At 45.4% G+C, this 26,885-nt stretch overlaps 1 protein-coding gene across 2 annotated transcripts in view; it reads right to left on the bottom strand.

Annotated features, from left to right (window-relative positions):
* Window positions 1-26,885, bottom strand: part of abat (4-aminobutyrate aminotransferase) — a 204,893-nt gene that overhangs the window by 125,910 nt on the left and 52,098 nt on the right. For both annotated transcript variants that reach the window (XM_078558697.1, XM_078558698.1), the window contains exon 2: window positions 22,196-22,325. In XM_078558697.1, coding sequence (XP_078414823.1) covers window positions 22,196-22,265 — 70 coding nt within the window. In that variant the 5' untranslated portion in view covers window positions 22,266-22,325. The remainder of the gene's footprint in view (window positions 1-22,195; window positions 22,326-26,885) is intronic.

Genomic DNA, 26,885 nt, shown 5'->3' with positions numbered 1-26,885 from the left:
TCATTCTGCACTGGGAGTGTGCAGCCGACCATGTTGTATTGGGCTCCTTCATAGGCATCTAGGGCAAGTGTCAGAAGCATTATAAAAGATCATTTCTGTCTGCCCAGAAAATGGTTTTATTCCAGCCATAGGTAGTCTTTGGAGCTAGTGGAGAAAGGGGAAGCAGCAAAGAAGACAGGAGAGAGAGCAAGGGCAGCTGGGAGGCTCGACTACCTCAACACATTCCTCACTGCCCTCCCACACTCTACCCTCCATAAACTTGAAGTCATCCAAAAACTCTGCTGCCCTTGTTCCTACTCACCCCAAGCCCTGTTCATCAATCATCCTGTGCTTGCTGATCTACATTGGCTTCAGAGTTAAGCAACACCTCCATTTTTAAGCATTTATAATTGTTTTTAAATCACCCCATGGCTTCACTTCACTATCTCTGTATCCTCCCACACCTCTACAAACCTGGAGATCTGTGCTCCTACAATTCTTGGTTCTTGCCAATCCCCAATCACTCCATGACTGGTGACCGTGCCTACAGCTGCCAAGACCCTAAGCTCTGCAAGACCCTACCTAAACTTCTCCACTTACCCATTTCTCTCTCTCGTCCTGGAAAGCACTTCTTAAAACCTAGCTCTTTGTCCAAGTCTTTAATTATCTGCCCTAAAATGTCCTTATGTGGCTCGGTGTCAAATTTTGTTTGATAATACAACCTATAAAATAGGAAAATGTTCCAGGTTGCTTCACAGGAGCACTAAGTAGAGTTGTTGTTCAAAGGGATTGCACTGTCTGAACACACAACTTGTTTCCACCACAGGCTGTACATCATGTATGTTTATGTCTGGTTTCCTGGCAGTGGCCATTGTTCATTAATCCAGCACAAGCCATCTTTGTTGCCTTTATTCCAAGCAGGCTTCAGGTCACAGGTGTCCTGTGGGGTGACAAGAGGAATGCCTTCCAGCCATGGCTCATGACTCCCATCTGGAACTAAGCCACAGACACAGAGCTGGTGTGCGACAACAGCTACGATGTCGTTGCTATACTTAAGCAATGCTTCTAACTGCCTGGACTGTTTGGGAGGAGCTTTACGGTGCAGCCATGATGTGTGTGCTGTGAGCTGCTTAAGTTACAAGACTGAGCAATCAGCACCTATTTGGAAAGCAACAGGAGGAAGAGGAAGAGGAGGAAAGGCACGAGCAGCATCGACCGCCAGTGCCCCCAGCTGCCAAAACTCTCAAAGGGCAGCTCATCAAGAATACTTCACGTGAACCATCCAGAGCATTCTCACATATGCCAATAATCCTGCAATCCTCATCACCACTGTCCTTACTGCCACCATTTTCCTTCAGATCTTATGGGTCTTGGCTTCACTTCACTACAAATATTAACACCATTACCATATCCAGAAGAAAGATCTCTATTCTGTGTGTATAATAGTTAACAGGAATAATTAAGAACCAACCTTGCACAATGTCTTTGTGCCTGTTTTCTGTGCTTGTTTACCTATCCTAGTCTCTCATGAGATACATCTCCAGTGACTACAGGTGGAAGGCTGCTGAGCTTCAACCGAGGACAGCAGTTGGCTGTAGTAGGTGACTTTGAGCAGCTCTGCATCTTAAGGGTTTGGCTGCAGAACTCTAGTGCATTCGCTTTACGGCCCTCACAAGAAAACTGGTGAAATGGGTGGCAGGGGAGCAGGGGAGGAAGCAAGGTCACTGCCCAGGGTCTGCACCTCTTCCCTCCCATGGCTCTGTGTGGGAACAGAGTACAGGAATGATATCGCCCTGGAAGCCCCTGCTAACAGCTGCGCTTAGAACCAGAATGGACCTCTTGCAACTATTTCTCCAATTGCAAAGTTTCCCTGAAATTTCCCCGTGGTCTACAGCCAGGTGCACCTTCCCTTTAAGAGGTGATGTCTGCTCTCAAGTAAATGCCCAATCTCTCACATCCCGTCTAGCATCACAATAGGCAGTGTAGGTAGCTGTGGCTGCATGCCTGATTATTGCAATGTGCTGTCTGCACAGGTTTCACATTCTTCTTGTGCCCACCTTCTGTGCACCTGTTTTCAGGGTGGATTTCTAGGCCATTGGCACCAATATCTACAGGGGTGGTTGTGGTGAGGCTGCAAGTAGCCAAAGAATCTGGCAAGGTGAGGCAGGCAGAGGACCTGCCAGTCTTAACTTCATTTGCTTCGTGTGGGTGCACCTCACCCACCCCCCACTTGGCAGTCAGTCATATTGACGGTCTGGCCAGTGGCTAAAGGGCTGAGGGAGGAGAAGCTACAATCATGAGACTGGGGAGTCAAAGAGGCTGGAGATCAGGAAGACCTGGAAGTGGAGCCTGGAGATTTTGGACTGGGGGAAGCCTCAGGCATCCTTGGGGGTGGTATATTTGCTGTTTCTAACTCACAAAAAAAAGCAACTTTCCTTTCATTTCATTGTCGAGTTTCCCAACCTCTGAGATACCCGTCCAGCTTCAGTTCATTTAACTTGGGCTCCTAGCTGCACTGTGGGAGCCTGATTTAAATGCACTAATAAAGCTCCGACGCTCTGATATGTTGGGGATACGGATTTCACATTTAAAGCTCCGTTCTCATCCTCCAACCCTTTCTGTTCTGGGAGGGTTAATATCAAGACTATTGCGTCTGGAATGAAACAACTGTAGTTGTGAAATGCTGTGTATTAAAATGATACATGAAGGTCAAGGTTATGACAATTTGATTAATTGTCAATTGAAGTTAAAAGTGTGATTGTATAGAAAAAAAGCAGTCTGAAGTCTAATCTGCGAAAACCATGGCCGGGATTTTCTGGCCCCGCCATGGCATGGCCATCCTGGGGGATGTGGTGGCCCAGCTAAAAGTCCACTGACTTTTGGTAGCACCAGACAATCCCGGTGGCGGGCAGGGTTGGAAAATCCCACCCATGTCTAAGTCCTTGGTAACTATACAACTGAGCCCCCTGACCCTCGTACACCCCTCAACCCTCCAATCCCACCCACCCCACCCCGAACTCCCCCCAACCCTCTGACTTCCCCCACCCACCTGATCCAACCTGACTTTACCACCTTTGCTACTCACCATACTGCCCCCTGTCACCCTACCCACCTGACACCCTACCCACCCTGCCAGACTACCTCCCTACCCGCTTACCTCACTCACACTCATTCGTTAACGCAGTTAAAACTATTTAAATGTCCCAAAGCTTTTCATTGCGTTAGTGAATGAAGACTTATCAAAGTACAGCAGCTGGTGCTGTAAAAAGGGGGCGTGGTTTCGCTTTCTCTGATGATCCTGTCCTATGAGGAAGGACTCCAAGAACTGGTACACTCCGCATTTCTGAAGATGACTGGTTCGGATGTCTGGGCCAGGAATGCGGCACTCCGCTGCTGAGTGAAAAAAAAAGTGTGGAGTGGCAATCTGACGGTGATTGCTCCTCCTCAGAAGATTCGGCCTAATATGTCACATGACAACTACGCAGAAAGAAACTGATCTCCTTAGGAATAGAAAGGACATAAAATTTACAGATGAATGTTACAAAGTGAAAAAAATTTACATTTGCTTTCCGGTATATTATTCAATTCATTCAGACAAGTGAAACCTGTATTCGCCTACTTTAAGGGCAGTATTTTCCCTTTGGCGTGCGGGGGGCGGGCCCCGCACATAAAATGACGCATGGTGATGTCGGGCGAGCACCCCAACGTCACCACGCACCATTGCGATATTTCGTTCGGCGGGTGCGCGATGATGTCTGATGCGTGCCCGCCATTAATTAACCACCCACTTGCAATCATTGGGCCGTCACACAGGCGCAATGGGCAGGCGGGTAGCACACATTTGTACAAACCTTATCCTCGGGTGGGATAAGAGGGCTCACTGGGGTCGCGAGTGTACACTGTCAAGTATTTATTTTTCAAAGTTATTTAAACTTGCCTGTGTGATCTGCAGTACTTCAAAAAGCTTTCCAGCTGCTTTGTCTGGACTCTTAACCTTCAGGTCAGCACTCTGCAGTGAGTAATCTTTTTTGGGCCTACAGGTTTCAGGAAGCCCTCCCTTAGCCTAGGAATGAGAGCTGAACTCTCCACTGGAGGCAGCTCCTCTGAGGAGTAAGGGAGGGATAGAATAAGGAGGAGGCCAGGAGTGGACAATCAGCTGCCAGGGTTTACAGGCGGTGAAGCAGCTACCTCAATATGACTGAGGTGCAGTGCCAAAGGAGGCTCCGACTGTCAAGGGGGACAGTCAACTATATCTGTCAGATGATTGGCCCTGGGATCTCCCCTAACTGTGTGGGTGGGCAACCCATGCCAGTGGCTCTGAAGGTCAGCTGCCCTCCACTTCTATGCCTCCGGCTCCTTCCAGGGCTCGGTGGGTGATCTTTGCGGTGCCTCCCAATCAGCTGTCCACACTTGTGTCAAGCAGGTTACAGACGCTCTGTTCAGACGGGCATTGACCTTCATCCACTACCCTTGGCACCAGGCCAGCCAGACACAGCGAGCCAGAGGCTTCGCGGCCATTGCTGGCTTCCCCTGTGTCCAGGGTGCAATAGACTGTACACATGTGGCCATCAAGGTGCCAGTGGGTCAGCCCGGTGCCTTCGTCAACAGGAAGGGCTTCCACTCCATGAACGTGCAGATAGTGTGTGACCACCGGATGCAGATTCTACAAGTCTGTGCAAGATACCCAGGCAGCTCCCACGATGCCTACATCCTCAGACACTCCCAGGTGCCAGGGCTTTTCAGTGCTCCGGCCCGGCTTGATGGATGGCTGCTGGGTGACAAGGGCTATCCCCTCAGAAGGTGACTCATGACGCCTCTCCGCCATCTAAGAACAGAAGCTGAGCAGTGGTACAATCAGAGCCACGGCACCACAAGGGCTGTGGTGGAGAGAGCCATCGGTCTTCTCCAGATGTGTTTCTGATGCCTGAACCGCTCAGGGGGCGCACCGTAACCCCCAGGTCGTGTCTTGGTGATAGGTGGTTGCATGCTGCACTCTCCACAATCTTGCGCTGGAAAAGGGGGACGCAGTGGACGATGAAGACATCAACGCAGTGGCTGCGGCTGCACACGATGATTCCAGCAGTGAGTCCGAGGATAAGCACACACAGGGAAATGCTGAGGGGGTAGACGCTGACCCGGGCATACTGCAGGGAAGCAGGGACACCAGGGAGGCTTTAATCCAACAAACCTTCAGCTAGCACACCACAGATGGACCACCAGGACAAGCCTGGGCTGTAAGCTCCATACTCGACACCCAAGTGCAAAATCTGACAGGTTAGGAGCAGTAACTAAGGGCCTTGTTAATAAAGCTGGGCGTCCAACAAAGCACTCATTACATTTTTGGAAACCATCCACATGCAGAAGAAAAGAGGCACCATCAGCCATGGTGACACATCTGAATTTAATATGTCAAGCAAGCAAAGTTATGCAAAAAAAAAGACAATAGTGTTACAAATCAGAACAAATCATAAGGACCTCATCTTGGGCCAACAAAAAAGCACCAGTGAAAAACCCGTGGTGTGCCTAAGGTGCCTTATGTTTTCATTTCCGGGTGCTGCGTCTTGGTGCTGCCCCATCGCTCGGAGTGGCATCTGAGCCAGCCTGCTGACTCTACTGTCCTGTTGGCTTTGATGACCTTGCCAGTTGTCCTCTGGCCCATGGAGCCTGTGCTGGCCCCGCCTGGGAGGGAGCTGCCAGTTCCACAGCTGGCATCTTCCCAGTCGTCGCAGCCTCACTGGATGCTACGGTCACTGGGAGAGAGGCGGAGGAGTTGCTGCCCTCAACCGGAGTGCCCTGAGAGGTGCCCGCAGAGACGACAGGCAGCTGCGGTGCCGACATGAGACCACTTCAGACCACCCTGCTCACCGTGGATGGATGGGCACCGAGTTGGGAAACTTGATGTCCAGACCATCTCCCACACTGGCAGTGACCAGCTGAGGTCAATGCCGATGTGAGGGCTTGCTGGTCAGAGCGCATCCCCAGGAAGTCCTGGCGGGTCTCCTGCAGGAGCCTCTCCACGAGAGTCGCCACTCTCTCCATGGAGGACGCTTGGCGCTCGGACATGTGGCTCATTGCATCAGCGATCGTCCGCGGAGACTCCTCCAGCACGGAGACCAAGCCAAGCGTAGCCTCATGTATCTCCCCCAGATGCTCCCGCACACCTGGCCGCATTTCCTGCACCTGCTACATCGCAGAGGACTCCAGAGGCACATCATCAGGTACCGACTGAGCATGTGCCTGGTCCCCTGCAGTCCTCTGACTGCTGGCGCAATGGGCACTCTCTGTCTCTGCCAGCTCCTCCAGCGACTGTGAAGTGCCCTCACCACTGTGCCCCGGGACACTAGCTGATGTTCGTATTCCCACCGAGATGCTAGTATCTGTGCTGGTGCCTGCCTGGCAGAGATGGTGTGACGCTGGTGAGACTTCAGGCCCCTCAGGTGTGAAAGGAGGCATCTGCTGCTCCTCTTCCCGGCCCTGCTCCACTGATGCTGAAAGGAAGAACAAGGACAGTGGATCAGTTAACATGGAGACAATGACAAACTGCATCCTGTCCCCCAGATCGTTATGCACTCATCCTTCCATTAGCAATGGTCAAGCCATGTTGTAAAATTAAATCAAATAACATTCAGCACGGCCATGGCTGTTGGGAGGACAATGCTGACCTCACTGTTGGGCATAAATACCTGGCCATGGCACCCCAGCCTCACCGACACCAGTGGATCTTGGGTTCATGGCGCCTCTCCAAGCTGGGCGAAGTGGCTAAGAATGGCAATCTGTGCCTGGCTGCCGCCAGTCCTCGCACGCTCGCCATGTTCTGAGCATTCTTCTCCTGAAAATGAGAGACGAGCATTTATTAGTGCAAATTGCACATGGACTCTCTTAGCGCACGGCCCACCCCAACCAGAGTGGGACATATCAGGGTTCCTGTGCCTCCTCACCCCGCTGCTGCCGAACACTCGCACAAAGATGCTAGGCCAGTTCCCCACCCCCATCTTGGACACATGCTGCCTACATCACTATAGGCACCACACGGTCTAACCCTTCCATAGCAAGGAGGCGCAAGCACATGGAGTGCAGGGCGCAGCAGATGGTTCATTGCCACGCCACCTTGAAGCTCCCCTCCCAGCATCTCATCACCCTGACTTGGACATGTCCTGGAGTTCAAACACAGTGCCTAGGTGCAGCTCCTCCAGGTTGCCCCCAAACCAGTCATGTGGGACTCAGTGTAACACATGCTGCGGGGGCAAAACACATCTCTTCATCACCCTCTCAGGCTGACATCAGCATGGGCAATATCTGCTGGCCCACACAGCAAAGGACACATGCTGTCAATGAGTCAATGCAGTCACTACACTCAGGCTTGGAGGGTGGGGAGGGGTGGGGGGCAGCAGGGGGTAAGCCGACCTGCTGGTTTAAATGACCAATGCCAACATGGTACTCACCTTGCCAGAGCACAACAAATCGTTGAAGCGCTTGCGGCACTGGATCCAGGTGCACCGCACCAGGTCACGGGAGCTCACCACCTCCGCCAGCTCCTCCCAGGCATGTTTTGTCATGTGGGGGGGCCTCCTCCTCCCATCCTGGGGAACCAGCACCTCCCGCCGTGCTGCCACCTCCTTGGAGGGCAGCAAGGCAGTCATCCGAAAACCTACCCTCCGGCCTGGCCTGCCCCGATGGCCTACCCTCTGGACTTGCATGAACTTCACTGCCCCTTTGCACAGCCCTTTGCCCAGCCATTGCGAGCAGCCTTTCTGAGGCTGCCAGGGCCTTTCTTTATGCAGGCCGCTGGGTCGCCATTGGACCCGGCCGCCTGAGCATGTCCGCCGCTGCCTGCCCACTCCCACTGTGCACGGGAGTCGTGAAGTACGATGAGCAGGCCTTAATTGGCCCGCCCGCATAAAATAGTGGTGCGGACCTGATCGCGAGCGGCGATCAGGTCTGCGCCCACCTGCGCCTGCTCCACGCGCCCGCCCAGCCTGCACCGCTCCCCCACCAACCAGAAAATTCAGCCCTAAGAGGAGAGCAGCCATGCATGAGGCCTGAAGCAAATGTCACACCTAGATACAGAAACAATAGCGAAGAGGGAAGTTATTTGCAGCTTAAGCAACTTTCAAAAACAGTTGGCAAATAATAGTACAAAAATTATATCAGCGAGATCTTCATACAATTCAGTGACAGTGAGAAATATAATATTTTAGTTCTGTTTCAATATGTTTTCTGTATTTCAGCAATGGATGAAACACTGTCATCTTTTGCTTGCAGTAGAACAATCGTAGACATCAAATTTCACAATTCAGATCCCAGACTACCACGTAATGCCATGTAAGGCCTGTACAGTAATTAAAAATTTTAAATGTTTAATTCACACTCAGCTTCGAGCTGTACCAAATCCAGTTAAAACCCTGGTATAAAACATGCCTTCCTATTCATCAGTTCTGTTCACTGTGTCCTTTGGAAAAATCAATATTACCCACAAAACTGATTCAGAGCTGCAGTGCCTGTTTTAAGAGTAAGATCAGATAATCTACGTACGGTAAAACTGACAGTCAATGGACACAGAAGGATATGTGGTACAGCAACAGCCTGAAAAGTTTGCCAAGAGAAACAGGTGTTGTAATTTTAATTTATGGACTACAACTGGTCTATGCACTAAGCTTTTCACAACCAATGATTCAGATTTAAGCTCAGTTCTGAAACTGCTTTTGAAGGTGATCACAAATGGTTACGGTGAAGCAACAATTCTATTTCAATTTTGCTAGCATCATATTAGACATGTTCTGTGGTAGCTGAAGGCAAAAAACACAAATGGTAGTGATGAAAATAGATTCAAGATTTGGTGAAGCTCAGGGCCTGAATTTCATGCTTGGCGTGCGTGCCAAGTCGGCGGAAGCAGATGTGGGATCCGCTCCCAGCCGTGTTGCAAACGCAATTTCACGCTGGATGGCCAATTAAGGTCCACCCAGTGTTAAACGTGCCCTCTCAATGGTCGGGAAAGGCCGGGCCTCTGCGGGAACCTGTTGGGCGTTGGGTCCAATAGCGACCCAGCGGGTGCTTTGAAACCGGCAGAGGCAGCTCCTTGAAGGCTGCTGGGGAGAATCTTCGGAGTCTGTCCAGGAGACTGGAACAATGACCTTACCAGCAGCTGGAAATGTCAGCTGATTTTCTCTAGATAACTACTGCAGTAACGTATCAAAATGCTACTGTACCCCTGGTGAATCCAAAGGTCCAGGGGAGGATCTTCCGGTTGGCGAGTGGGGGCAGGGCCCACTCGCCGACACGTAAAATGACGTCGGGAGGAACTCCCGATGTCACCCCGTGTCATTTCAATTTTCAGGTCGGCGGGGGTGCAGCCAAATCATCTGTGCGCCCGCCGACCTGTCAACGGCCTATTGAGGCCATTTAAAAAGTACTTAACATCATTAATGGACCTTAGGGTTGGTGGGCAGGCCGGGAGCCCTGGAGGGCTTAAGAAAAAGCATGAAACCTCATCCACGGGCGGGATGAGGTTTCATGAGGGTTTTTAAATATTTAGTGAAGGTTTCAGTAAAAGCGATGGACATGTCCCAACTCATGTGACAGTGTCACATGAGGAGACATATCAGGGAAATTTTGATATCGTTTCTTTAACATTTTAAATTTGGAGCTGATCTCCCTGAGGCAGTGCGCTCTTTCGTGTGCATGCGTGAAAAAGCGCACTCCCGGCTGAGGGAATCCCACCCACCCCCCATCCCCCCCACACGGAGCGCATAGCTTAATTGGCCCACTCATGTAAAATGGCGGCGTGCCCCCGATTGGAGGCACGCCTGCCCATATCCACTTCTGCACATCCCCCCCCGCCCCCCAAGAGTTTTCTCAGTGCGACTCTCACTCTGCTGCCATGCCTTTTGCTGGAAGTGTGGCAGAAATTCTATTTCTTCTCTTTGAATAATTCCTCCTTCATGTCTTTTCTTTCATTGCCATATTCTCCTTTTTACCACCAAAACATTACTTGCTTCTATTTGTTAGAACAGAAAATTTGCATAGCTTCTCAGTTAACTTATTGTAGTAAGTTAAATTCTGGTGAAATTAGATCTTTGGTCTAATTATTCAGCCATTGGTTAATGAAGCAAAACTAACTAAAAGCCTTCATTTGCAAGATATTTTCCCCTTGAAGTTTAAGGATGAATGAAATGTTGAGTTTGGTTCTACCTGTTTATGTTAGGCATTGAGGCTTCTGCTCATGTTTTATTAATCTGTTCACTGGTGTGACCATTACCACATTTATTATGTTCATTTGATGAGTCCCAACACGACATAAATTTGCTTTAGTGTTAATGGCCTGAGCATGCTTCACTTGTTTAGTAGGTGCAGGGTACACCAGTATCTCATGCTGGATATGAGTGGCTCTAAACTTTATTGCATAGGCGCTGAGCAAACTCAAAGGAAAGGGTCATTTCAGACATCGTGGATGGAGGCAGCAGCCCTGGCATGAGGTGGTAGCAGATCTTTGGCAGCCTAGCTGAAGGAGCATCCGATCAAGGCGTCCCTGGTGTCCCTGCCTCCCTGAAATATACAGAGATCTGGCTCCACGTCCTGAGTGTTCTCCTCACTGTGCTTCTCTTCTGACTCACTTCTGGACTCATCATCTGTGGCCTGTGGAGCTGCCTCAAGATCCTCTTCCTCCAGTGGGTCTCCCTTGCCACTGCCAGATTGTGGAGAGCACAGCCTGCAACCATGATCAGTGACACCCGCTCTGAGGGGTATTGTAGTGCTCCCCCTGAACAGTCCAAGCATCAGAAGTGCATCTTCAGAAGAACTATGGTCCTCTCTGTCACTGCCTTGTAGAGGCATGGCTCATATAGAAACCCTTTTCTGCCTCTTGTTCTTGGTTGGCGGGGAGGACCACCTTTTCAAGGGATTGCACCAGCAGCTATTCATCCAGTAAAGCTGGATCAGCGGACAGCCTTGGTACCTGTGAGTGTTGGAAGATGTAAGTGTCAAGTACATTGCTCAGATTTGCAGAATCTGCATCTTGAGGTCACAAACAATCTGGATGTTCATCAAGTGGAAGCCCTTCCTGTTGACAAAGGTACCCAGCTCACCCACTGGTCACATGTGCGCAGTCGAATGCACCCAGGATGCGGGAGAACCCAGTAATCGCTGAAAACTCTGTGGCTCACTCAGCCTGGCTGGTCTCATCCATACGGAAATGAATAAATGTCACGACCCGCCTGAATAGAGCTCCTGTCACCAGCTAGATGCAACTGTGGACAACTGATTGGGACACTCCACAAAGATCCCCCACTGATCCTGGAAAGAGCCGGAGGCATAGAAGTTGAGGGCCACTGTGACACAGAGCCACTGGCATGGTGTGTCCACCCACACAGTTGGAGGTGACCTGAGAGCCAATCATCTGACAAATGGAGGTCACAGTCTCCCTAGAGAGGCGGAGCCTCCTTCAGCATTGCACTTCGGACATGTTGAGGTAGCTACATCGCTGCCTGTAAACCCTAGCAGCAGGATAATGGCGTCTTCTGTGGCCCATTCTGCCTTGGACTACCTGCTGGCCTTGCGCCTGTGCTTCTCCTCCCACAGGTCGCTTCCCTGGAAGCTGCATAGGGACACCTGGCCTCCTCTCCCTTCTGCCCTCTCTTCCTCAGAAGAGGAGGTGCCACCAGCAGAGAGCACAATCCCCATTACCAGGGCTGTCTGGTGCCTGGAAGGGTCCACATGGTCAAAATCCTCCAGTAACGTTGGAGACACCAATGATTCCTGAAATGAAGCTTGAAAATGCTAAGACTGAAGTTGAGAACAGAGATGAAGCTGTCAAGTTCAAATAAGCAACCAGGAGCAAACTATCTCCTGAACTCCTCACTACTCACTACTCCTGCCTTTGGATGAGGTTTTGTTAAAAGTGCCCGTTTTACCCATGCAACAAGCGCGAAATTGTGCGTGCAATGTAAAATCGAGTAAAATTGGCTTTTTAATGGCCTTAAGTGGTCCTTTAATTGTTGGCGGGCACGGCTCTGACAACTGCACTCGCCCGCCGACCTGAAGATTGCTCGCATGCAGGGTGACATCGGGACAATTGTCCAACGTCATTGCGGCTATTTCACGTCTGTTCGGGCTGGGCGCGCACCCGCCCGCCAGACTTGAAATTCTGGCCCAGATCTCAGAGGGTGTGATGCTAGAGGAGATTGCAGAGATAGGGAGCTGTGAGCTATGGAGAGCTTTGAATATAGGATGAGAATTTTAAAAGCAAGGTGCAGTAAACTGGGAACCAATGCAGGTCATTAAGCACCTGGGTGATAGGATAATGGAACTTGGAATGATTGAGGAGGCAGGCAGTACAGTTTTGCATGAGCTCAAGTTTACAAAGGGTGGAAGGCGGGAGGCTAGCCTGGAGAGCATTGGAATAGTGAGTCTGGAGGCAAAAACAAAGCATGGAGAAGGGTTTCAGCAGCAGATCAACTCCAGCGGGTTGGAGACAGGCAACATTACGCCAATGGAATTAAGCAGTCTTGGTGATGGAGCAGATATGGGGTCAGTCCCCAACACTCATTCAGAGCATCTTAAAAGGATCATTTTCATACGTTTGATAGATGTACCCATTTTATTCAAACGTTCTCTCCACTACATGCCAAGATTTCCCATTGCTTCCAGTAATTAGAAACAAACGATTCCAAAGTACCACTTATCATAATAATGCCAGCTCCAAATCCTGCTGGAATAAAGGAAAAATTCACATTGAAAGCCACTAAGACTGTCAGCATGATTTGGATACTGCGGACTGCAATGTTCACAGCATCCAAAACAAACCAGGAGATCTGGAGGCAATTATTCATAGCAAGAAGCCATGAGGAGTAGACGTAACAGAAACATGGGCCGGGATTTTCCGGTCCTGCTGCCCACCGAAAGTCAATGGATTTTTTTGCTGGTTCACCAAATTTTCCATTCCGTCCCACTATGGGCAGGATCAAAAAATCCCGACCATGATTACATAAAGAACAGAACTGTAGGATATAACATATCTAGAAAGGATGGGGAAAAAATAAGGTGGGGGGCTGGGGTAGATACACTAATTTGAGACAAGTAATGAGTAGCTAAAAGAAACATGACTAACATTTAAATAGAGACAAAATCCATATGGATCGAGAAAAAGGATGCAAATTTATCAATAAACCAAGATTTATCATGTTAATGGGGGTAATCTACAGACCACCTTATAGTGGAAGAGAAGTGGAGGTAGAAATACGTGCACAAATCCACGAAATAAATAGAAGTTATAGAATAACAGTCATCAGAGATTCCAACCACCCCCAAATAAACTGGCAAGAAAAGTTCAGAGGAAGGGTTTTTACAGTATACACAGGATTCCTTTGTTATCCAGTACATTAGGATCCTGACAAAACAGGAATCATTGCTGGATCTTGTAATGGGGAATGAAACAGAATAGGTGAGAAGCAAGCATAGAGGAAAAGGCAATGTTTAAAATAATAATTGAGAAAGATAATAAAAAGATCAAGACCAAGTAGTCGATGAGAACAAGGGAATGAGAATGGAACCAGGAAAGGAGAAAAAAGGTGACAAAGAAATTGAACCGCAATGGGAAATGTTTAAAATGATGATCAATAGAGTTCACAAGATATATATTCCGCTTAGAAAAAAAGTGAATTAACTAGTCACTTAATGAGAGACCATGGATGCATGCAGAAGGCAATGTGGGCAAAACTGAAACTAAAGAAAAAGGCATACACTAACGACATGGACAATAAAACATAGGATGACAAAAAGGAATATGAAGCAGTTAGGAAAACAATTAAAAGGAAAGAAAAGTAGAAATAGGAAATCAAATTAACAAGGAATATATACAGAAATAGTGATATAGTATAGCCACATAAATAATAATTGGCTAATTGGCTGCCACGTTTCCTACATTACAACTGTGACTACACTTCAAAAATACTTCAAGTATTGAGATGCCAGTGGTCGTGAAAAGCTCTATATACATTGTTGGGAAAACCATATAATCATGAACTGGATTTTTCGGTTAAAATATGGAAAGGTATTGCGTTATCTGGACACTTGGATGCTGACCCGGAGTTTTTTTTAAAAAGAATCAGAAGTTCACCTGGGAACAGTCAACAAGCATGCCTTTTCCAATAAATCACCTGATCAGTATGATACTTGAGGAAGAGCTGTTTATTTATTTTGAGCTGCAATCACTTTAATTGATGGGGAAAAAACTGGTAAAGGCACAGGCAAGTGATTTATTGGAAATCACACGGCAGGGCCAAGTTTTAAGTTTTGAGCCTGTTGTTTTGTGAATTCAGTCTTGTTGGGGTATAAGCTGAGCAGGAAGGCTACTCCGACTCTCTCTCTCTGCCTTGGCTGAAAACGTGTGTGTAGTTATAAACTAGTAGCCAGGGAATCCTCCTCTGAGTGTAACGTGTCTGCATTTTGGGCCTGCTAAGCTAAGACAAGAAGCATTGGCCCAGCTCTATATTCTCTTCCATGCCAAAGCTCTGTCGGCAAGAACCTCTACACTTCCACCGGGACCATCTTCACACTAGGGAATTCCAGATCGACAGCATCGAGACCCTGTGAACTTTATCATTTATTTTATAATGCCTATCCTCTAAAGCCTATCTCTGCAGACAGACCCTATCTGTTTGTCTTTTGTATGTGTGTGTGTGTGTGTGTATGCACACATTGGGGTTTTTTTTAAAAAAGGGAGAGATAGTTATAATTCCAGAGTACAATTGTGTGTTAACCAGTTCTTGCAACTTGTTTTAAAAAAATAAGCTTTGTTTTATAATAAGTCAATCATTCTGGGTTTATTGAAAGAAGCTTGGTTAAAGTCTCTTTTACTCTGTGTCTAACAGTAGCGAAGGCAAATAATTGGCCGTTTAGGTGAGTGAATTCAACTTTCAAACTAATGGTGTGAACTACAGAGCAATGGGGCTAGATAAACTGTGCACTCCTCCCATCCTGGTCATAATATGCAAGTCCTTTTTCATCTTCGAATAGTGCCGTGGGATCTTTGATATTCACCTAAGAGGGGAAATGGAGCCTCAGTTTAACTTCTCATCTAAAAGACAATGGCCTAGAAATGCAATCTCACATGGAAATTGGTTTATAATGGGAGGAGCAGGAAGTGCCACACTGTATGCACCTGTTAGTGTTGACCAAGGCAACATGTAATATTCATATTGACTGCTGATGAGAAGCATGCAGGCATGGAGCTACCATTATCTATGCTGCTCCCTGGCTGCATGCCTATAGGGTGGGGGAGGGGAACAGATATCAGGTGTCATTCATGCCACTTAAACACAGCCAGCAACCCTTAAAGGATGCACTCTGGCTGCAGAAGAAAGGAAAGCGACTGCAATGTTCTCTGATGCCACCTTGGAGACCTTGGTTTGAACAGTTGATAGGAGGGAGAGACATCCCCCTTCCACCCAGGTGACAACCTCTCAAGATACCTAGTCAGGATATAATGGCAAGAGATCACAGAGCACATGAATGGCAGCATCTCAGCACCAGGGAAATGACTGTCATGCTAGAAAAAAAGTTAAAATGGTCACAATAGAGTTGCCAAGGCGAATCCTCACTTACTCTTTGCTCACTCCTCTATCACCTACAGCCTCCATACCCTCAACCCTCTCCTCTTTCCTTCACCCTTCCGCAATCACTGCATTACACTTCACTACAACTCCTTCACCTCACACTGTCCGCTATATCAACCTTGCTTTCGCATAACTCACTGATACGTTGACTAAAGTTATTCCAACGTGACAGGTACATTCTCCAAACACCTCAAGACTCTCAATTGAAAACTCCCTTTCTTGCATTTTCATTCATAGCGTTCTCTAGAAGTTGCCATCGGAGGAGGGGGAATCTGTCTCCCTCCTCAAGGATAACATGCTGACCAACACCGGTGATGGACAGTTGTGGCTGTAAGCTAGTACACAATGTTGCAAAGCATGGAGGAGTGCTGTTCCAATGTGTAAAGGTTTTGTTTGCCCCCCCCCACCCCCCTCCTCCCACCACACCGTCATGGAGTCTGTCCTCATGGCTGTCATAGCTGCCATGGGAGCTTAGACAACTGCCATCTTGAGTCTAGGGCCAATATTGACAGGGACTTCTGAAGGACCACCAACCAAAGGTCAACGATCTTTCACTTCCCTAGTAGTAGTTGCTGAGGTAACACTTTGTAGGGCCACCAGGATAGTGAAAGGAGCATCCATGATTGGGACTAAGGGTCTAAAGGGAGGCGAAGACAGCTTCGGGGAGAAGCAAAGTGCCTTTATAACACTGCTTGTGGGCTAGGAGTAGCAGGAGTGCTTCCCTCCCACAAACCCGTGAGCTTCCCCTTTTGCCTTGGATCAGAATTCCATCAGACCACCCTTCATACAAAGAAAGTCTGGCAATCTCCGGAGTCAGAGTCCAACCCCTCATTACCCTCCTGGGATTGGGGATCTGTAACCCCCTCCACCCCTCCCTGGTGTGGGTGGATCAGATCCCACCCTCAAACTCCCACTAGAAGTTCTTTGTCTGATCGGAAGCCAAGCTTGTCAATCTGGCCAAAAGAAAATGCACACGGGGTGTGGGGAAACCCAAACCTCTGGGTTTCCCCATCTGAAACTCTGTCCCTCCGCCTATGCAACCCATCCATCTCAAGGCCGGGGTCCTGATTTCCAAAATCCTGTGTACTTCAGAAAGTGTTCTATTAAGGAAATTCAAATTCATGTATAAACTCAAGTTATTGGTTAAGTTTTAATGCTAATTTTGTGTATTAACAGTAAATAATTGTTTTCTTTATAAAGCCATCATTTGTGCCTGAAATTCCTTTGGGAAAAAGAGCCCATTGAGTTAAAAATAAAATGAAATAATGTGGAGGTTAACAGGGTAACTCCCAAATTGAAGTGTAAAATCATTGAAGCTTTCTGCCTCTACACAGCTCTCATGTATTTTCCAGAGGGGGATCCTTTGTTGCCTCATCACCAGCCCATAACCTGCCATCCTGTTAAGAATATATGGTGGCAAAGAGGACTGGTGCAGTGTGAAAGAGTCACGGCTGCTGCCGGGATCCCGGGCATAGACCTGTAAGATGTGCTGCCTGCTGTCACAAACCAGCTGCGTGCTGAGGGCGTGGAATCCTTTTGATTGATAAAGATGCCAGTTTGAGATAAAAAGTAAGCAAGGGAACGTGTGTGTAGTTAATGCCACCTCGCACCCTTGGGAAGTCTACCATGGGGATGAAGCTGAATGTTCTCTTGTTCAGCTTTGTGCTGGCGTAGCAGTGAAACTGATGACAAGGCTTTGTTAATGTCTTCTTCACCCTTACAGTCGTCCTTTACTGCAGTGGAAGATACATCAAAGATTCCCAATTTCAAAAGGCCCAGTTTGCCTTGATAAATAGATTGCAATCGTAATTGAGCCTTGTCTCAACTATGATATAACCATATCAGTCTTATTTCTTCTTCCTGCTGTTTGGCTTAATAGGGGGCCTGTTGAAACAAATGCTCAGAGGGTAGTGCCTATGCTTTCATGAAGAACCCACTTGGGTTTGGCAGCCCTCTCTTCAATTAACGGATGGGTCTCTTTCAAGATTAGATGGTATGGGAGAGGGAGGAGTATTGGGAAGATGTCCCAATTCTTTAAATTAAAGCTATCCAATAAATCGTAGGGACCTAGGATATGAAGTTCCACTGCATAGTTCATACAAATATCAAATTTTCCCTTAGGAGTTGGCAGCCTACATTCATTCCCGCTGTCTCTTTGGGTTTTCCTTATATCCTATTAAGGTAGAGGTGAGCATGTATTGAGGTGCATAATAATTAGTTTAGGTATGTGTTTTCTTGGAGTTTCAGATGGTTAGGCTTCAGCATCTGAAGAATTTCACTGTGGAAGCTTGTGGAAGAGCAGCTTAATTTAAAAGGTACCTGAACAAGGGTAGAGGTAGAATTTGTGTGTTTGTTGCAGAAGGACAGGGTGTTTCCTATTAGAGACCCAAATCAGTGATACCATTCTTACACACAACGAAACCTGGACAGAGAATGAGGTCCCTGAGCCAGCTTCATAATAGGAAACATCTTGTCTGTTAGGAATGGGAAGCAGGTAATTTGGAGGGAGGGGGCTTTGCAGGAGGGAAGACAGGGCAGGGGAAACCTAAACTTTCCACTTGAGGAACAAACACGTTTACTGTTCTGGTCCCGCAAGAAAAATAAAAAAGTTATCTTAAATGGCCTCTTCAGGTCATTGATCCTCTTTCCACTTTCTTCATCATGTCAGCTTCCCAAGTTAAAATTGCAGTCAGGGCGTGATGACATCATAGGACCTGCTCTGCATATTTAAAGGACTCCATAGCTTTCTCAAAACAGTGGATTGTAATAGAAGATAGCACAAAATTTGGAAGTATTGTGAACTGTGAGGAGGATAGGGATAGACTTCATGAGGACATAGGCCGGTAGAATGAACAGATCCATGGCAGTTGAAATTTAATGCAGAAAAGTGTGAAGTGATGCATTTTGCTCGGGAGAAAGAGGGGAGGCAATATAAAATAAAGCATATAATTATCTAGGGGGTGCAGGAGCAGAGAGACCTGTGGGTATATGTGCACAAATTGTTGAAGGTGACAGGGTAGGTTGAGAAAGTGGTTAAAAAGGCACAAGAGATCCTGGGCTTTATGAATAGAGGTTTAGAGGACAAAAGCAAAGAAGTTATGCCAAACCTTCTCAAAACACTGCTTCGACCTCATTCGGAGTATTGTGTACAATTCTGGGCACCACACTTCAGGAAGGATGAGAAAGCGTTAGGGAGATTGCAGAAAAGATCGATGAGAATGGTTCCAGGGATGAAGGACTTCAGTGACATGGATAGATTGGAGGAGCAGGGACTGTTCTCCTTGGCAAAGAAAAGGTTGAGAGGAGATTTGATAAGAGGTGTTCAAAGTCATGAGGGGGTCTGGGCAAAGTAGCTAGGGAGAGACTGTTCCCGTTGGCAAAGTTTGAGAACCAGGAGACACTGATGTAAGCTGAACAGCAAAAGAGCCAAAGGCAACATGAGGGAAAACTTATTTACACAGTGAGTCATTAGGATCTGGAATGCACTGCCTGAGATTGTAATGGAGATAGATTCAATCATGGTTTTGAAAAGGGATTTGGATATTTTGAAAAGGGATTTGGATAATTATCTGAAGAGACATTTTCAGGGCTACAGAGAAAGGGTGGGGAATGGGACTAGGTGATTTACTGCTGCAGAGAGCCAGCACAGACATGACAGGGTGAAAGGCTTTCTTCTGCACTATAATCATTGAATGATTCTCTTGGCTGAATTTTGCAGGGCTCCAGGGTCACCATCACCCCACCCCCTGGGAGGAAAAGCCTCTAACAGCTAACTCCACAGGCATTTAATGCTCAGAGGGGCATTAATTGGGTTAAGGCAAGACTTTTGCCGCCATCAGGTCAGGAAGACCAGCCTCCAAGAGCTGCCAGCCAATCAGATGGCCAGCAGCTCTCCTACCCCAGTAGTACCACCAGAAGTGGTGGCCATTGCTGCATCCAGTCCCCAACCCTGAGGAGCCAGAGTGGAAGGGAAGACCCAGGGAGTCCATTAAGGAGGCAGCACCCCCCACCACCTTGCCCCCCCACCACACCATCGCCCCCACACACTGGAACATGGCGTGGGCCTCTCCTGCCACTGGGTAAATCCCAATGGTGGCGGGATGAGGCCCAATACATGGTTATTAATTTACCACATAAAGGCCTGAATTGGTCTATGGGTGGGCAGGCCTTCTGACACCTCCCCCGTCACTGGTGGTGAAATTGTAGTGGGGGCTGGGGTGGGTGGGTAGGTGACAGGCACAGCACCCACAGTATTTTATGGGCCCACCCACCTGCAGACCCACCTCCTTACTCTATCTATGACCTGTGCAAGATGTCAGTGGGTAAATCACACTTCCTACTTTAACTGCCCACCCACCTGTTTCTTCTGGATGGTAGGGTTCAAATCACACATAGTGTGTCCACCTTTGCTCAGTGCAATGAAACAGAGCCATTTCCATTTTGAGTTGTTGCCTCATCTCTGTTGCAATTCTACATGTCAGAACAGAAAGGTGTTGCTGGTGAATAGGTTGTCACCTCTGAGGTTCACAAAGAGAGAGCATTGCCAGACAAGTAAACACATGAGTGAGAGGTTTATTATTGACCTCGCTGGTTTTCATCAATTTAGTTGGCAAACATTAGTAGATTACCTTCCAAAATTAAACTGTCTAGCATCAACAAGGAATGATATCATGAATTGATCCTTAATTGTTCTATTTGCGTTCCTGGACTGAACACTGCAGTGTACTTGACGGACTTAATGAACTGTGAAATATTATTATGACAAGTGACAGTTGTGAACGTCAGTGGACCTAAGAAAAATGTTAACCATATCCACAAAAATGTCTAGTAAACAAGGACACATATTTGAATATTGGCTTTTCCATTATTATTTGAAATAATACACTTTTGGGGGTTGTATAAACTATAACATAATTAAAATTCATTTGGTTTAAAGCAGTTGTAATGTAGTCTGCTTTCCTTAACCACAAGATACTGAACCCTGTTTTAAAAGTTTATTATAATAATAAGATCAAATAGAACCAAGCTTTAACAACAAACTTGGTGACCCTGAACTTCCACAGGAAAGTGATCCTGACAGTTTCATAGGGTTGAGTTTGCTACTGTCCCCCAATAGTGAGCCCTGCCAGAGCCTGTGGGCTCAGTGGGAGGGCAATTCATTGCATAGGCCCAGTGGTTGCAGGTGCCATTTGGGGTGCTCCTTTGACCTTGGTTTGCACTATGTGCCAGGAAGCTTTGTCAGCTCCTCATGTAGCGGACACTGACATTGTTTGTATTGGGGCCAATCCAAGAAGCTGGCAACTTATTGATTAGTTAACCTGATCAATGACAGATGGGAACGTGTCTGTGAGGAAGGAAATGCTGCCATTTCCTATGTATTAAGCGGACATATATTAGGTACTGTAGGAATAATGCAGAGATGGGGCCTCAGTTTAACATTTTATATGAAAAGATGAAGCCTGACAGTATTGGGTTGCTCTGAGAATATCAGATACAGAAATTGTGCCTTGCCCTTTCAGGGGCGCTCAAAATGACTTGCTGGGTAGGAAAAATGCCACAATCATTCTGTGCTAGCAATGTAGCTCAACAGCCATGACCGATCAATCCCTTTATGATGGTGTTTGTTGAGGGAGGATCTAGAAGTCTGGAAAACTTCCCGTTCTTGTTTGAATAATGATGACACTATTCAAAGCAGAAAAACACAGGGAAATGAGGCTGCAATTTGTATCTCTTGTAAGGACAACACAAAATGCTGCAGTTTCCAAGTATCACAGTAGACATTTCACCAAGACCATGTAAGCAGCCTTTAGTATTATCCAAATTCACATCACAGACTAGTTGACAAGTCTCCAAAATTGCCTTCAGCTCAATCACAGTAATTCCTCCAAAAATCCCTCCAGCTCCCTCTCAAGATTGGCCTTAAAATCCACCACTTTGATATAAATCTCCCCTTTTGCTCAGTGTTTCTCATGCACATCAGTGAAGCAACTTGTGATACTTTCCCACATTAAATGTGCTATTCTAATGCAAGTTACTACAACAAACGGGCTTTCTTAAATGCTAAAGGCACAATTTTGTAATATTTAAAAATCAGGAACAACTGAATATCCTTCACTGTCACATAAACAATTGCTCACCTTTCTTCTAAATTTACCAAAGATTCTCGTAAAATAACCTGAGAGTCAAGTTGAACAGATATTAAATTATATCATACAATACACAGCAGCCAACAGCATATTGATGTAGTTATGAGAGTTTTCTATAGTATTGGGTTCTTGTCCATCTTAAACCATCATCTACTAAATAAAATAGAAGGCTAGGCATCTATCTATTTCTGTTCTGGAGCAATCAACTCATCACTCGTCTTTTGCAGAAAGTATTCATTTCCTCAATTCTTCCTCCCTGTTTTTCGAAATAGGTTGACTCAGCTCTGTAACTAACCATATTGCAGAAAATGCAATTTCTGGAAGAACGAATGGCTGAGAGATCTATTGTGCCCCACATCATTGAAGTAACCAGCTAGATGTAGAAGCTGAAAGGATTATAAATCTAGATTACATTCTGTACATATCACATAATTTCTTAGCCCTGAATGAGAGAATACTCACGGGGCAGTGAAAACTTCAGGTTCTGCTGCAATATGTAAGTTAGTTGCCGAGAGAGGATAGTGGCAGCCATCTTAGATTTCGAGGACTGAAGATTCACAGGCAATGCAACTCAGATTCCCAGCCAACAGCTCTGTAGAGGAGAAAATAAACATCATCTTAAGAGGAACTCATTATTTTGTCCGCATTGCACTGAATGATTTTCATTGCTCATTTGTGATGTTTTACTGCGATTTTGTGCTACATAGCTTTGTGCCCCAAGCAATTCTGCTAAATAAAAATCTACATATAGCTCTCACATTAGAGAAAACAAAGTCAATTACATATCCATGCTGTTGGGTGAAAGACCGACACTACATGTGACAGTTTTATGCTTTAGGCAACATTGAAATTGGAATCAGAGTCACAGAAATCTCCACATTAATGGTACATTTATGGAAAAGCCTCTGAAGTATTCTTTCCATCAATGTACCAGAAGTTGTCTTGGTTTGTTAAATAATCAATTTTTGCAGCATTAATTCACAAAATAGGATGTTTTATTAATCATAACTGATTACTGAAAAATGATATCATCTTGCCAAGATTTCTTTATCCAATTTAGTATAACTACATTCTGTTTACACAGGGGTCTTGCAAATGTATATAAATACCTTCACTAAATAATTCAATGAGATAGGTCCTTAGTGAAGAGCAAACAGGTCAATTTTTGCTGAAGGGGAAATGTAATATTTTATCATCAAAGATGAAGGATGTCTGTGACACAGAAAAAAATGCCTTTTTACTTTCACCACTAAATTTCAGATTCAAACAATCCTGTTGGGTTAAATTCTTTCAACTCCATCCAACAAACGGTTTTTCAACAACAGGGTTGGGAGCATGTATTTGTCCCCTGTGTCTTCTGCAGCCTGGCCCCTCAAGTGCACTGCTGATGGATAGTGGGATCCCAGACGACTGGCACCCTCTGGCCCAAGACCAAAGAAAAACAATATGCCTAATGAACACTCCTTGATTGCTCCAGTGTGACATTACCATTTCCCATAACAGCCATTAGAGAACTAATATTCATGCAGAAGCAATTATTAATTCAAGTTGCTTCAGTAACTATTATTTCAAATGTGGGCTTATTAATTTAGCTTCTTCACACCTTCAGCTTATAATTTCCAAATTAATTCTATTGCTGATGTTGTTAATGCAAGCAATCATATTCCCTTGGTGTATAAAATGTAACCAAAAACACGTGGACAAAAAGGAAGACCACTTTTATTGCTAATCTTAGTCTAGCTCCTACATAAAATGAAAAATTAGAAAAACAAGGTTTTAGAACAATCATGAGGAACTCCAACTAATGCATAGTGTCATGAAAAGCCAATTACCACCACAAATTACTTATGAGCATATTGAACTTTTTAAGGAAGACTTGCAAGCAAGGACACTGAGCAAAAGATGGCCGGTAATGTAAAGTGCCCACTTTCTGGAAAATCCCGATATGGATTATACTGACAGGCCTGTCCTGACAGAACATGGAATGTCGCACCTGAAAAGGTGTCATGGCCTTCTTCAAGCAGAGACACTTAAAAGGGAAATAGTAAAGATGCAAAAAAGTGAACTTTAATCTCCTGTGGTTGCAGAACCAAACGACTGATTTGCACGACTCAGCAGTCACCCAAAAATCCATCTCCTGTTGATTTATATCTCACTGTGTAAATAGTTCTGGTACGAATGCAAGATGACTATTTCCTCAGCTGAATACACAGGGAAAAAAAAGGTTTAAAAAGATAGCTGCAGAGCAGTGCAGTGTGTGCTGTGGGAGTGACAGCACAAGATGACCAACTAGTCACCCCTCCAGTTGAAGGCAAAGTCTCTCTCTATCTCTCTGTTGCTGGAGGCAAGGCTCAGCAGAAGCCATAATCAAAAAGGAAATAGGACAGCCTCTTCAACTACCCTGCAGAACCAAGTGTCTCCAAACCAACTGCGAAACCGCCAAAGTCAGCTCTGCCAGAATCACCCAACTTAACAGCAGTAACATTCCGCCAACTATGCCTCATGAACAACCCAAAGACCGGTTTGTTTTTTAAAAACTTTTATTTGGCCTCTTAGCTTCTCATTTCTGATCAGTGTGTATGTGTGTTACATTTTTATTATTTTTCCCTTGGGTTTTAGTAAATAATAAACTTACTCTTTGACTCAAGAAAGCTTGGTTAGAATGGCTCCTTCTGAAAAATAAAAATATATTTGGACTGGGAAAAAGAATCCAAGGGGTCGGAGGGGAGGGGGAGGAATTCCTTTAAATTAACCTTGTTGCAACCAACCGAAGGGGTTGAATAAAGAAGTGGAATCAGCTCATTCACTCGGGAGCATAAACAAACTTGGGATCCCGTTCGGGAAGTTAACAAATTGGAGGACCTCGCCTGGGGACCGATCATGACAATAATAGCAAAAAGTGTCATCTCATTTAAACTGATGAGTGAATTATACAAAAGAATGTGAAAGATCTAATCAGACTTTAAAGAATAATGTTCAACCATTAATTGTCCAAATAAAACTGTATTGCTCCTCAAAAGAATTATGGAGCTCTACCCCAGTATAGCATGGCTCAGCTGGTGGCACTCTTTTAAAAATGTAATTTTAAAATTTAAAATTTTAAAAATTACGCTCAAGATTCTGCGTTCAAGTACCGCACCAGAAATTTGAACACAAAAATCAAGGCTGATACTCCAGTGCAGCACTGAGGGGCCGTCTTTTCCACCACCGCCATCATCAAGGAGGGTCCGTGAACTTAAGACTGTCGAACTGGCCCGGGTTACTAAAGCTCTCGGAAGGACTGTCTCCCAGGGACAGTGTACTCAGGTCTGTGTGGAACTAATGGATGACAGGAACCGACCCATCCTTTGAAATGTGAAAGGGCCAGTCCGTGAGCAAGACATGCTCACACTTCTGGAATCTGAGTGTGTAGTAAGAAGATTACTAAAACAGATCGACAAACTGATGCCAGTTGAAGCTGCTATTGAAATAATTGGTTATGGACATTTTCATAAAGTTTTTTTGACAGAAATGGGACAATAAAGATTATAAATAGGTAATCTGTTTAAAAAAAACTAACAATAATTTTCATAATATTTTTCTTATTGTGAAGTAGGTTTATGGGGGTAAGTATAGTTAAGAAGTGTGTGATTTAATTACATTTTGCGGTAAAATAGGCTGTAAAATAGTAAAGTCATCAAAATAAGTTTGACATGCTAATGAGTAAACATGGATGTTGGTTTAGCAAGTAAGGCGTGAAGAGAATTTGCATTTTTAGATAAATGAAGGGATATTGGGATTTCAAAGGGATCTTAGGTCTGTTTACGCTAGCCAAATAAGCAAGGCTAAGGGATATGTTTATTTTTCCCCAAAGGTTACTGACAATATTGGCACCTTGAAAGTTTTTGTTATTATGAGGAAGATACAGCTTCAAAGACATCTGGAACAATAGAATTTACATATTAAAAAGAGAGAAACATATATAAAGGAAAATGAAAGTTATGGGTGAGAAGGCTATATAAGATCTTACAGGAGTGTGTGAAATAGCCTTAATGAAGCCTCTAGCATTTGTGCAGAAGTTTACTGACTTACAAAACTGAAGCTGGAGAAAAGCCATTTGGAATTCCACTGTCCAGGATATTGTGTTAACTAGCTTAGTTTGTTTTAAATATAAAATCTATTGTGGACCGTTGCCGTAAAGGGGGTATAATTGGGGGTCAGGTTAATTGGGAATTTTAGGAGTTGTTATAGTAGTAAGTAGTTAAAGTCTTATGTATGTGCTTGATATCTTTTTGTTAATAAATATTTTAATTTAATTAAATTTTTAAAAATCTTTAAAGGTCTTGGTGGACTTATTAAATTCTAAATTCAGTGCACACATCTGTAATAAATACAAATTGCAAAACAGTTGCGATAGCGCGGCCAAGTTTCCCTCATGGATTTGGTCCATCAAGCACACATCTGCCACATCATAACATGATAATGAGTATATTTTAACACTGGGAAGTTCTAATTCCAAGTGTTTCAATCCACCCCACCCCCGACCAAAAATCTGATGCCCAGGCAGCCATTTTTAAAAGTCAGGTTCACAGAGTCGGGAATTCTCCCCACTCTGCACACAAGACTCGCGAACGAAAATCCACATCAGTGTGTGAATTCATAACTCTGAAATGAAATTAAACTGGTATAATGTTACCTGAATAGGGAGATACTTTCAGACATAAAAGCATTATTTATTAATTTCAAGATTTTCAGGTTTTCCATTTACCAAATATACAGACAGTAACCTAGCACTGATCACTATGGTACACAACATCCAACCTTTCTCCAAATTACCCATAAATTCTAAACACTAATGTTCTTTCACAACTGATGTTAAATGAACTAATCTATTATGGTTACCCAATTTATCCTTCACTTCCCTCTTGAACAAGGAAAATACAGTACACTTGTATTTTTAAGGAGGATTACAAAATCATGGCAAGAGCTCATGTGGAGCTTAAACATTGCATGGACGTGCTGGCATGATTAGTCATTTCTATGCTGTAAGTACTTTGCAATAGCTTCTGCTCTCTCCTTTCTGACCTCCATCAATAGTTGATGGTGCATGCAGTGAACTTCCACCAGGAATTCAAACTTTTACATTTGGTTCTATGAGTTGTTTCATGTCCTC

The sequence above is a fragment of the Cetorhinus maximus genome, chromosome 15 (genome assembly GCF_964194155.1).
Source record: "Cetorhinus maximus chromosome 15, sCetMax3.hap1.1, whole genome shotgun sequence".
In the NCBI taxonomy this organism is placed as follows: Eukaryota; Metazoa; Chordata; class Chondrichthyes; order Lamniformes; family Cetorhinidae; genus Cetorhinus; species Cetorhinus maximus.
This window is presented reverse-complemented; position numbering and strand designations above follow the sequence as displayed.